Below are 13691 nucleotides of genomic sequence, written 5' to 3' on the forward strand. Positions count from 1 at the left end.
TGTACTGGGTAGAGAGGAACCAGGCTCTGAGGGGTGGCCAGTCCTCTTCTGTCTGTACTGGGTAGAGAGGAAGCAGGCTCTGAGGGGTGGCCAGTCCTCTTCTGGCTGTACTGGGTAGAGAGGAAGCTGGCTCTGAGGGGTGGCCAGTCCTCTTCTGTCTGTACTGGGTAGAGAGGAACCAGGCTCTGAGGGGTGGCCAGTCCTCTTCTGTCTGTACTGGGTAGAGAGGAACCAGGCTCTGAGGGGTGGCCAGTCCTCTTCTGGCTGTGCCGGGTGTTAATTATAAGAGTACATGGCCATTAAGGCCAGATTGTTCATATATTCTTCAAGATGACCAGCAGGGTCAAATAATAATCACAGTGGTTGTAGAGGGTGCAACATGTCAGTGCCTCAAGAGTATATTTCAGTTGGCTTTTCAATGTAAAGCATTCAGAGGTCGAGACAGCAGGTGCGGTGGAGAGAGAGAGTCGAAAACAGCAGAAAACAGTCCGTGGTGAGCTCTCTGTGGGCTGCTCTGAGATGGGGCAGTGGACGTGCTGTTAACAGGGTCGTTCGTAGCAGGGTGAGAGCAGAGCACTACTCCAGAGGACTAAGGGCTGAGGAGCAGGGGGAGAACACACAGGAGAGGGTCAGTGAACAGAGTCAAGGACAAGCTGAGAGGTCTCTGGGGTACGGGTTGTCTCTCTGAAGGAAGGAGCAGGAGAGAGAGGAATGTCCGTGAGGGAGATAAACTGAAATGGGTGAGGGTTGGGGGGGGGGGGTGTAGGCTCAATTCCCAAACCACAACCCCCCTCGCCCTCCCTCACTGTGGAGGTCACAGTATCTGTGGGGAGGAATGTTTGAAAACAAGAGCTGCCAAAGAAACGGATCACCTTAAAACGATTAGGAATATGGATGATATACTGAAGTTGGCTGTGTATACGTGTGAATGTGTGTGTGTACTCCATTTTTGGGATGCTTCACTTAGTATGCATTAGAGTGTGTGGGCTTACTTGTGTTTCACTTTGTATGTGTGTGTGTGTGTGTGTGTGTATGCATTCATGTGTGTGCATTTGAGAACTCTAAAGGGAGTGTGTGTAATGTGTGTGTTATAACAAGCTCAGTTGCCTGTTAAAAGAGGTGCAGGAGTCCTAGGTGATAAACACTGGTATGTGTCTTTATTGTGACTGAATACACATTACACACAGAAAGGAGGGGGAATCAAAACATACTTATCTACACAATATTTTAAAAGGCAACTTTATAAAAGATAGGTCCCTGTTTTCATAACAGATCCTCAATGTGAAGACCACTTACCCACAATCCTTTAGTTAACAAGGAAGCACACAATCTCCCCAAACATAAACATGTGAAACTGTTGGCATCTGAAGGGACTTTGTATGGTAGATCTAACTGTATCACCCTGGGAAGGCTTTCCGCTTTATAGAAAAGGCATTTTGATTTCAAATCACATAGAATATCAAATGGCACTCGAGCAAGACAGAAACACACCAACAGTAATATCAATCAAGTAATGAGAGGCCAGGCTGATGTCTGTCCAGGTCAAGTCGTCCAATTAGAAAATACTTAAGCAGTGTTCTCTTAGTCTCGTTAACCACGGTCAGGGACCTCCTTCAATCTGAGTGTGTGGAAGTGAGCTGCCCAGTCCAGCAGCAACAGGAAGTGGAAATGCCCAGCCAGCCATACCCCAAGAGAAACACAGGAAATACTGCAGCTTCTGAGAGGAGCAGAGGTGTAGTCAGACAGAGAGATCTCTATCTCTGACTAAAAAACCCAATTTCTCTGTTCAGGCTATAAAAGTGCTGATCTCAGTCCTGCTCTCCTCCCACACAGCTGACCCAGGAGAGTCATGCACAGTCACGGAGGAAGATGAGGAGAGGAAGGCTTGTATGACTACAGTCTGTTCTGGTCTAAATGCCTACATTAACCATAACACCTGAGGAAAGGCAAGGCATTTTGAAACCAAAAGAAAACGTCCATCCGGTAAGAGTCCAAACACACATTTTCCAGTCCGTTGAAAGAGCTGTAATCACATCATCATATAATCCACATGGGATGAATAATCCAAGACACAACATTTGTGAAAGTGTCACCATGTTGCAGTAGTGTCGTCCGCTACTGGCTAGTTCATATTCTTCATCATGAAAAACACCAATAGAAAAGCTATAGTCCTTAGGTTGACGTTGATCTGTGCTTCCACTAGTATCACCAGTGTGTTAAACATTCAAGCAGTGAAGCAGAGGAGGAGTAGTGAGGGTGAACTGGCCAGTGAGGCAGTCTCCCACCAGACCCCAGCACCAGGCCTGACTGACCGCTCAGTGGTCAATAAGGACAGGTTGAACAGGTTGGAGGGAAGGTCGTCTATAATAAGTTCGTATTGAAGCTCTGTCACGACACTGATGGACTTCATGTCTAAGAAGGGACTGGTACCAGGGTGAGGAACTGCGTGGGTGCAGCACCACAGGGTGCTGGATAGGTCCATGGGTGTGCGATGTTCTGTGTGGTGTGTGCGTGCTGGTGTCTGTGTTGGGTCAGGGCAAGAGGTCAGGGGTCAAGTTGAGTTGTGCTGGGGTTAGAAGCGTATGGTTCCAGGGCTCTTGGTCATGGTCAGAGTCTGGATACTGGACAGGATCTTCCTCTGGTGTCCAGCCAGGATCACTCCCAGACGCAGCAGGTCCCTGAGAAGAAGGACATACTATTAGATAAACAGACAGACAGATAGACAGACAGGCAGACAGACAGACTGACGCATAGGCAGACAGACTGATAGACAGGCAGACAGACCGACAGACTGATAGACAGATAGACATGCAGACAGACTGATAGACAGGCAGACAGACAGACTGACACATAGCCAGACAGACAGACAGATAGGCAGACAGATAGACAGACAGACAGACAGCTACATTGTTGTAGGTATGAACTCACTCAGCAGTGATCTGGGCCAACAGGTCTACAGAGGTGAATCCAGCCTGGAGGAAGCTGTCCTCGTAGCGCTCCATCTTGATGGCCCTCAACCACTCCCCCACGGAGCCACACGCTGAGGGAGCCGGGGGGGCCCGCTGGTCCAGCAGGGGGTGGGATGGCCTGGGGACAGGGGACACACACAGGGACACGTCACACACACACCAGGGGCCTCACAGGCATGTCTACGGAGTAGGGGCGGGATCTAAGGCTGCATAAGTGACAGGCAACAACAATGGCTGCTGGAGGGGAGGGGGCATGGGCCAGGCTGTGAGTGACAGGTCAGTATTTGGGGTGGGAGAGGGGGAGAGGATAGGCACAGCTAGAGCCTGACAGGTCACAGCAGGACAGAGGAGGGACAGTAGACTGACTCTCTGAAAGACAGGACTGTATTCTAGGAATGAAGTAGTGGAGACTGGGGCTCTATTAGGGGACAGGATATACAGTACTCCAGCTGGTTAGACAGTAATTTCCCTGTCTTTACCCTAGGCTTTGTGTTTAAACCCACACTACCTTATCTGACTCTCCCACACACCCTCCACACCCACCCCTCTCGCCTATAGATCTGTGCCCACTCACCCTGCACCATCCTGGGCCATGATCTTGAGCGAGGCAGGGTTGCGGATCAGCTTGTCCAGGGCGCTAACGATGGCGGCAAAGCGGGGGCGGGCCGAGCGCTCCTTCTGCCAGCAGTCCAGCATCAGCTGGTGGAGGTGGGTGGGGCAGTCAGGGGGCGGGGGTAGGCGGTAGTCCTGCTCTATGGCGTTGATCACGTCCTGGTTGCTCATGTCCCAGTAGGGCCTCTCTCCGAACGACATGACCTCCCACATGACGATGCCGTAGCTCCAGGCGTCGGAGGCTGAGGTGAACTTCCTGAAGGCAATGGCCTCTGGGGCGGTCCAGCGGATAGGGATCTTACCACCCTGATAGAAGACAGGATGAAACAACCACACACCATGACCATCTGTAGTCAACAACCACACACCATGACCATATGTAGTCAACAACCACACACCATGACCATCTGTAGTCAACAACCACACACCATGACCATCTGTAGTCAACAACCACACACCATGACCATCTGTAGTCAACAACCACACACCATGACCATCTGTAGTCAACAACCACACACCATGACCATCTGTAGTCAACAACCACACACCATGACCATATGTAGTCAACAACCACACACCATGACCATCTGTAGTCAACAACCACACACCGTGACCATCTGTAGTCAACAACCACACACCATGACCATCTGTAGTCAACAACCACCCACCATGACCATATGTAGTCAACAACCACACACCATGACCATCTGTAGTCAACAACCACACACCATGATCATATGTAGTCAACAACCACACACCATGACCATCTGTAGTCAACAACCACACACCATGACCATCTGTAGTCAACAACCACACACCATGACCATATGTAGTCAACAACCACACACCATGACCATATGTAGTCAACAACCACACACCATGATCATCTGTAGTCAACAACCACAAACCATGACCATCTGTAGTCAACAACCACACACCATGACCATCTGTAGTCAACAACCACACACCATGACCATATGTAGTCAACAACCACACACCATGACCATCTGTAGTCAACAACCACACACCATGACCATATGTAGTCAACAACCACACACCATGACCATCTGTAGTCAACAACCATACACCATGACCATATGCACACACACACAAAGGGCTTGGTGTTGAGGAAGAACAGGGTGCAGTAGTCTCACCAGAGAGCTGGTGTAGGTGGGGTCTGAGGAGTTCTCCTGGAGGAAACGGGACAGGCCGAAGTCAGACACCTTACACACCAGGTTGCTGTTGACCAGGATGTTGCGGGCGGCCAGGTCTCTGTGGACGTAGCTCATCTCAGACAGGTACTTCATGCCCGACGCGATGCCACGCAGCATGCCCACCAGTTGGATGGGAGTGAACTGACCATCATTCAACTACAGAGAGAGAGACGAGAGAGTTAGAGATCTGGAAGAAACAATTCAATATGCGTGTAAGAGGGATGGGTTGAGGGAGAGTCAGAGACCAGAAGTGACATAGTGAAATAATGACGCAAAAGGAAGGGGTTGTGAGTGTGTGTTTGTGTTTGTTTGTGTGTGTCTGTGTTTGTGTGTGTGTGTCTGTGTGCGTTTCTGTGTGTGTGGAAGGCTCAGAGACGGTATATAGACTGACCCTAAGGAAGGAGTCAAGCGCTCCGTTCTCCATGAACTCAGTGAGGATCATGACGGGACAGGAAGCAGTGATGATGCCCTCCAGGTGGATGATGTTGGGGTGCTGGAACTGGCCCATGATGCTAGCCTCCGACAGGAAGTCCCGCCTCTGTTTGTCTGTGTAGCCACTCTTCAGGGTCTTGATGGCCACGTAGTTCTCCTTCTTCCCTGGGACCTTCAGCCTCCCCCGACACACCTCCCCAAACTCCCCTAGAGACAAGCAAGTGAAACATGAGTCAGTATAGTACATACATGATAGTACAGCAGCCTATCCACCAGTCTGTTTAATAATTTCACAGAGACAGCCTATCCACCAGTCTGTTTAATAATATTACAGAGACAGCCTATCCACCAGTCTGTTTAATAATATCACAGAGACAGCCTATCCACCAGTCTGTTTAATAATATCACAGAGAGACAGCCTATCCACCAGTCTGTTTAATAATATCACAGAGACAGCCTATCCACCAGTCTGTTTAATAATATCACAGAGAGACAGCCTATCCACCAGTCTGTTTAATAATATCACAGAGAGACAGCCTATCCACCAGTCTGTTTAGTAATATCACAGAGACAGCCTATCCACCAGTCTGTTTAATAATATCACAGAGACAGCCTATCCACCAGTCTGTTTAATAATATCACAGAGACAGCCTATCCACCAGTCTGTTTAATAATATCAGAGAGAGACAGCCTATCCACCAGTCTGTTTAATAATATCACATAGACAGCCTATCCACCAGTCTGTTTAATAATATCACAGAGAGACAGCCTATCCACCAGTCTGTTTCATAATATCACAGAGACAGCCTATCCACCAGTCTGTTTAATAATATCACAGAGACAGCCTATCCACCAGTCTGTTTAATAATATCACAGAGAGACAGCCTATCCACCAGTCTGTTTAATAATATCACAGAGAGACAGCCTATCCACCAGTCTGATTAATAATATCACAGACACCCTATCCACCAGTCTGTTTAATAATATCACAGAGAGACAGCCTATCCACCAGTCTGTTTAATAACATCACAGAGACACCCTATCCACCAGTCTGTTTAATAATATCACAGGGAGACAGCCTATCCACCAGTCTGTTTAATAATATCACAGAGAGACAGCCTATCCACCAGTCTGTTTAATAATATCACAGAGAGACAGCCTATCCACCAGTCTGTTTAATGATATCACAGAGAGACAGCCTATCCACCAGTCTGTTTAATAATATCACAGAGAGACAGCCTATCCACCAGTCTGTTTAATAATATCACAGAGAGACAGCCTATCCACCAGTCTGTTTAATAATATCACAGAGAGACAGCCTATCCACCAGTCTGTTTAATAATATCACAGAGACAGCCTATCCACCAGTCTGTTTAATAATATCACAGAGAGACAGCCTATCCACCAGTCTGTTTAATAATATCACAGAGAGACAGCCTATCCACCAGTCTGTTTAATAATATCACAGAGAGACAGCCTATCCACCAGTCTGTTTAATAATATCACAGAGACAGCCTATCCACCAGTCTGTTTAATAATATCACAGAGAGACAGCCTATCCACCAGTCTGTTTAATAATATCACAGAGACAGCCTATCCACCAGTCTGTTTAATAATATCACAGAGAGACAGCCTATCCACCAGTCTGTTTAATAATATCACAGAGAGACAGCCTATCCACCAGTCTGTTTAATAATATCACAGAGAGACAGCCTATCCACCAGTCTGTTTAATAATATCACAGAGAGACAGCCTATCCACCAGTCTGTTTAATAATATCACAGAGAGACAGCCTATCCACCAGTCTGTTTAATAATATCACAGAGACACCATATCCACCAGTCTGTTTAATAATATCCCAGGGAGACAGCCTATCCACCAGTCTGTTTAATAATATCACAGAGAGACAGCCTATCCACCAGTCTGTTTAATAATATCACAGAGACAGCCTATCCACCAGTCTGTTTAATAATATCACAGAGAGACAGCCTATCCACCAGTCTGTTTAATAATATCACAGAGAGACAGCCTATCCACCAGTCTGTTTAATAATATCACAGAGAGACAGCCTATCCACCAGTCTGTTTAATAATATCACAGAGAGACAGCCTATCCACCAGTCTGTTTAATAATATCACAGAGACACCATATCCACCAGTCTGTTTAATAATATCCCAGGGAGACAGCCTATCCACCAGTCTGTTTAATAATATCACAGAGAGACAGCCTATCCACCAGTCTGTTTAATAACATCACAGAGACACCCTATCCACCAGTCTGTTTAATAATATCACAGGAGACAGCCTATCCACCAGTCTGTTTAATAATATCACAGAGAGACAGCCTATCCACCAGTCTGTTTAATAATATCACAGAGAGACAGCCTATCCACCAGTCTGTTTAATAATATCACAGAGACAGCCTATCCACCAGTCTGTTTAATAATATCAGAGAGACAGCCTATCCACCAGTCTGTTTCATAATATCACAGAGACACCTATCCACCAGTCTGTTTAATAATATCACAGCCTATCCACCAGTCTGTTCAATAATATCACAGAGAGACAGCCTATCCACCAGTCTGTTTAATAATATCACAGAGAGACAGCCTATCCACCAGTCTGTTTAATAATATCACAGAGAGACAGCCTATCCACCAGTCTGTTTAATAATATCACAGAGAGACAGCCTATCCACCAGTCTGTTTAATAATATCACAGAGAGACAGCCTATCCACCAGTCTGTTTAATAATATCACAGACAGACAGCCTATCCACCAGTCTGTTTAATAATATCACAGAGACAGCCTATCCACCAGTCTGTTTAATAATATCACAGAGAGACAGCCTATCCACCAGTCTGTTTAATAATATCACAGAGAGACAGCCTATCCACCAGTCTGTTTAATAATATCACAGAGAGACAGCCTATCCACCAGTCTGTTTAATAATATCACAGAGAGACAGCCTATCCACCAGTCTGTTTCATAATATCACAGAGACAGCCTATCCACCAGTCTGTTTAATAATATCACAGAGACAGCCTATCCACCAGTCTGTTTAATAATATCACAGAGACAGCCTATCCACCAGTCTGTTTAATAATATCACAGAGACAGCCTATCCACCAGTCTGTTTAATAATATCACAGAGAGACAGCCTATCCACCAGTCTGTTTAATAATATCACAGAGACAGCCTATCCACCAGTCTGTTTAATAATATCACAGAGACAGCCTATCCACCAGTCTGTTTAATAATATCACAGAGACAGCCTATCCACCAGTCTGTTTAATAATATCACAGAGAGACAGCCTATCCACCAGTCTGTTTAATAATATCACAGAGAGACAGCCTATCCACCAGTCTGTTTAATAATATCACAGAGAGACAGCCTATCCACCAGTCTGTTTAATAATATCACAGAGACAGCCTATCCACCAGTCTGTTTAATAATATCACAGAGACAGCCTATCCACCAGTCTGTTTAATAATATCACAGAGAGACAGCCTATCCACCAGTCTGTTTAATAATATCACAGAGAGACAGCCTATCCACCAGTCTGTTTAATAATATCACAGAGAGACAGCCTATCCACCAGTCTGATTAATAATATCACAGACATCCTATCCACCAGTCTGTTTAATAATATCACAGAGAGACAGCCTATCCACCAGTCTGTTTAATAACATCACAGAGACACCCTATCCACCAGTCTGTTTAATAATATCACAGAGAGACAGCCTATCCACCAGTCTGTTTAATAATATCACAGAGAGACAGCCTATCCACCAGTCTGTTTAATAATATCACAGAGAGACAGCCTATCCACCAGTCTGTTTAATAATATCACAGAGAGACAGCCTATCCACCAGTCTGTTTAATAATATCACAGAGACAGCCTATCCACCAGTCTGTTTAATAATATCACAGAGAGACAGCCTATCCACCAGTCTGTTTAATAATATCACAGAGACAGCCTATCCACCAGTCTGTTTAATAATATCACAGAGAGACAGCCTATCCACCAGTCTGTTTAATAATATCACAGAGACAGCCTATCCACCAGTCTGTTTAATAATATCACAGAGAGACAGCCTATCCACCAGTCTGTTTAATAATATCACAGAGACAGCCTATCCACCAGTCTGTTTAATAATATCACAGAGAGACAGCCTATCCACCAGTCTGTTTAATAATATCACAGAGAGACAGCCTATCCACCAGTCTGTTTAATAATATCACAGAGAGACAGCCTATCCACCAGTCTGTTTAATAATATCACAGAGAGACAGCCTATCCACCAGTCTGTTTAATAATATCACAGAGAGACAGCCTATCCACCAGTCTGTTTAATAATATCACAGAGACAGCCTATCCACCAGTCTGTTTAATAATATCACAGAGAGACAGCCTATCCACCAGTCTGTTTAATAATATCACAGAGAGACAGCCTATCCACCAGTCTGTTTAATAATATCACAGAGAGACAGCCTATCCACCAGTCTGTTTAATAATATCACAGAGAGACAGCCTATCCACCAGTCTGTTTAATAATATCACAGAGAGACAGCCTATCCACCAGTCTGTTTAATAATATCACAGAGACAGCCTATCCACCAGTCTGTTTAATAATATCACAGGGAGACAGCCTATCCACCAGTCTGTTTAATAATATCACAGAGAGACAGCCTATCCACCAGTCTGTTTAATAACATCACAGAGACACCCTATCCACCAGTCTGTTTAATAATATCACAGGGAGATAGCCTATCCACCAGTCTGTTTAATAATATCACAGAGAGACAGCCTATCCACCAGTCTGTTTAATAATATCACAGAGAGACAGCCTATCCACCAGTCTGTTTAATAATATCACAGAGAGACAGCCTATCCACCAGTCTGTTTAATAATATCACAGAGACACCCTATCCACCAGTCTGTTTAATAATATCACAGGGAGACAGCCTATCCACCAGTCTGTTTAATAATATCACAGAGAGACAGCCTATCCACCAGTCTGTTTAATAACATCACAGAGACACCCTATCCACCAGTCTGTTTAATAATATCACAGGGAGATAGCCTATCCACCAGTCTGTTTAATAATATCACAGAGAGACAGCCTATCCACCAGTCTGTTTAATAATATCACAGAGAGACAGCCTATCCACCAGTCTGTTTAGTAATATCACAGAGACAGCCCATCCACCAGTCTGTTTAATAATATCACAGAGAGACAGCCTATCCACCAGTCTGTTTAATAATATCACAGAGACAGCCTATCCACCAGTCTGTTTAATAATATCACAGAGAGACAGCCTATCCACCAGTCTGTTTAATAATATCACAGAGAGACAGCCTATCCACCAGTCTGTTTAATAATATCACAGAGAGACAGCCTATCCACCAGTCTGTTTAATAATATCACAGAGAGACAGCCTATCCACCAGTCTGTTTAATAATATCACAGAGAGACAGCCTATCCACCAGTCTGTTTAATGATATCACAGAGAGACAGCCTATCCACCAGTCTGTTTAATAATATCACAGAGACAGCCTATCCACCAGTCTGTTTAATAATATCACAGAGACAGCCTATCCACCAGTCTGTTTAATAATATCACAGAGACAGCCTATCCACCAGTCTGTTTAATAATATCACAGAGAGACAGCCTATCCACCAGTCTGTTTAATAATATCACAGAGAGACAGCCTATCCACCAGTCTGTTTAATAATATCACAGAGAGACAGCCTATCCACCAGTCTGTTTAATAATATCACAGAGAGACAGCCTATCCACCAGTCTGTTTAATAATATCACAGAGACAGCCTATCCACCAGTCTGTTTAATAATATCACAGAGACAGCCTATCCACCAGTCTGTTTAATAATATCACAGAGAGACAGCCTATCCACCAGTCTGTTTAATAATATCACAGAGAGACAGCCTATCCACCAGTCTGTTTAATAATATCACAGAGACAGCCTATCCACCAGTCTGTTTAATAATATCACAGAGACAGCCTATCCACCAGTCTGTTTAATAATATCACAGAGACAGCCTATCCACCAGTCTGTTTAATAATATCACAGAGACAGCCTATCCACCAGTCTGTTTAATAATATCACAGAGACAGCCTATCCACCAGTCTGTTTAATAATATCACAGAGAGACAGCCTATCCACCAGTCTGTTTAATAATATCACAGACAGCCTATCCACCAGTCTGTTTAATAATATCACAGAGAGACAGCCTATCCACCAGTCTGTTTAATAACATCACAGACACACCCTATCCACCAGTCTGTTTAATAATATCACAGAGAGACAGCCTATCCACCAGTCTGTTTAATAATATCACAGAGAGACAGCCTATCCACCAGTCTGTTTAATAATATCACAGAGAGACAGCCTATCCACCAGTCTGTTTAATAATATCACAGAGAGACAGCCTATCCACCAGTCTGTTTAATAATATCACAGAGAGACAGCCTATCCACCAGTCTGTTTAATAATATCACAGAGAGACAGCCTATCCACCAGTCTGTTTAATAATATCACAGAGACAGCCTATCCACCAGTCTGTTTAATAATATCACAGAGAGACAGCCTATCCATCAGTCTGTTTCATAATATCACAGAGACAGGCTATCCACCAGTCTGTTTAATAATATCACAGACAGACAGCCTATCCACCAGTCTGTTTAATAATATCACAGAGACAGCCTATTCACCAGTCTGTTTAATAATATCACAGAGAGACAGCCTATCCACCAGTCTGTTTAATAATATCACAGAGAGACAGCCTATCCACCAGTCTGTTTAATAATATCACAGAGAGACAGCCTATCCACCAGTCTGTTTAATAATATCACAGAGAGACAGCCTATCCACCAGTCTGTTTAATAATATCACAGAGAGACAGCCTATCCACCAGTCTGTTTAATAATATCACAGAGAGACAGCCTATCCACCAGTCTGTTTAATAATATCACAGAGAGACAGCCTATCCACCAGTCTGTTTAATAATATCACAGAGACAGCCTATCCACCAGTCTGTTTAATAATATCACAGAGAGACAGCCTATCCACCAGTCTGTTTAATAATATCACAGAGAGACAGCCTATCCACCAGTCTGTTTAATAATATCACAGAGACAGCCTATCCACCAGTCTGTTTTAGCCTATACCAGTCTGTTTAATAATATCACAGAGAGACAGCCTATCCACCAGTCTGTTTAATAATATCACAGAGAGACAGCCTATCCACCAGTCTGTTTAATAATATCACAGAGACAGCCTATCCACCAGTCTGTTTAATAATATCACAGAGAGACAGCCTATCCACCAGTCTGTTTAATAATATCACAGAGAGACAGCCTATCCACCAGTCTGTTTAATAATATCACAGAGACAGCCTATCCACCAGTCTGTTTAATAATATCACAGAGACAGCCTATCCACCAGTCTGTTTAATAATATCACAGACGGACAGCCTATCCACCAGTCTGTTTAATAATATCACAGAGAGACAGCCTATCCACCAGTCTGTTTAATAATATCACAGAGAGACAGCCTATCCACCAGTCTGTTTAATAATATCACAGAGACAGCCTATCCACCAGTCTGTTTAATAATATCACAGAGACAGCCTATCCACCAGTCTGTTTAATAATATCACAGAGACAGCCTATCCACCAGTCTGTTTAATAATATCACAGAGACAGCCTATCCACCAGTCTGTTTAATAATATCACAGAGAGACAGCCTATCCACCAGTCTGTTTAATAATATCACAGAGAGACAGCCTATCCACCAGTCTGTTTAATAATATCACAGAGAGACAGCCTATCCACCAGTCTGTTTAATAATATCACAGAGAGACAGCCTATCCACCAGTCTGTTTAATAATATCACAGAGACAGCCTATCCACCAGTCTGTTTAATAATATCACAGAGAGACAGCCTATCCACCAGTCTGACAGCCTATCCACCAGTCTGTTTAATAATATCACAGAGAGACAGCCTATCCACCAGTCTGTTTAATAATATCACAGAGAGACAGCCTATCCACCAGTCTGTTTAATAATATCACAGAGACAGCCTATCCACCAGTCTGTTTAATAATATCACAGAGAGACAGCCTATCCACCAGTCTGTTTAATAATATCACAGAGAGACAGCCTATCCACCAGTCTGTTTAATAATATCACAGAGAGACAGCCTATCCACCAGTCTGTTTAATAATATCACAGAGAGACAGCCTATCCACCAGTCTGTTTAATAATATCACAGAGACAGCCTATCCACCAGTCTGTTTAATAATATCACAGAGAGACAGCCTATCCACCAGTCTGTTTAATAATATCACAGAGACAGCCTATCCACCAGTCTGTTTAATAATATCTGTTTAATAATATCACAGAGAGACAGCCTATCCACCAGTCTGTTAAATAACATC

At 44.1% G+C, this 13691-nt stretch overlaps 1 protein-coding gene across 1 annotated transcript in view; it reads right to left on the minus strand.

Annotated features, from left to right (window-relative positions):
• Window positions 1–1135: 1135 nt before the first annotated feature.
• The window catches only part of ephb4a (eph receptor B4a), an 86711-nt gene continuing 74155 nt past the window's right edge, over window positions 1136–13691 (minus strand). Inside the window, 5 exon segments of the mRNA XM_042311271.1 lie at window positions 1136–2678; window positions 2929–3087; window positions 3544–3887; window positions 4736–4951; window positions 5187–5434. Coding sequence (XP_042167205.1) covers window positions 2573–2678; window positions 2929–3087; window positions 3544–3887; window positions 4736–4951; window positions 5187–5434 — 1073 coding nt within the window. The 3' untranslated portion in view covers window positions 1136–2572.

This window comes from Oncorhynchus tshawytscha, linkage group LG33 (genome assembly GCF_018296145.1).
Source record: "Oncorhynchus tshawytscha isolate Ot180627B linkage group LG33, Otsh_v2.0, whole genome shotgun sequence".
Lineage (NCBI taxonomy): Eukaryota > Metazoa > Chordata > Actinopteri > Salmoniformes > Salmonidae > Oncorhynchus > Oncorhynchus tshawytscha.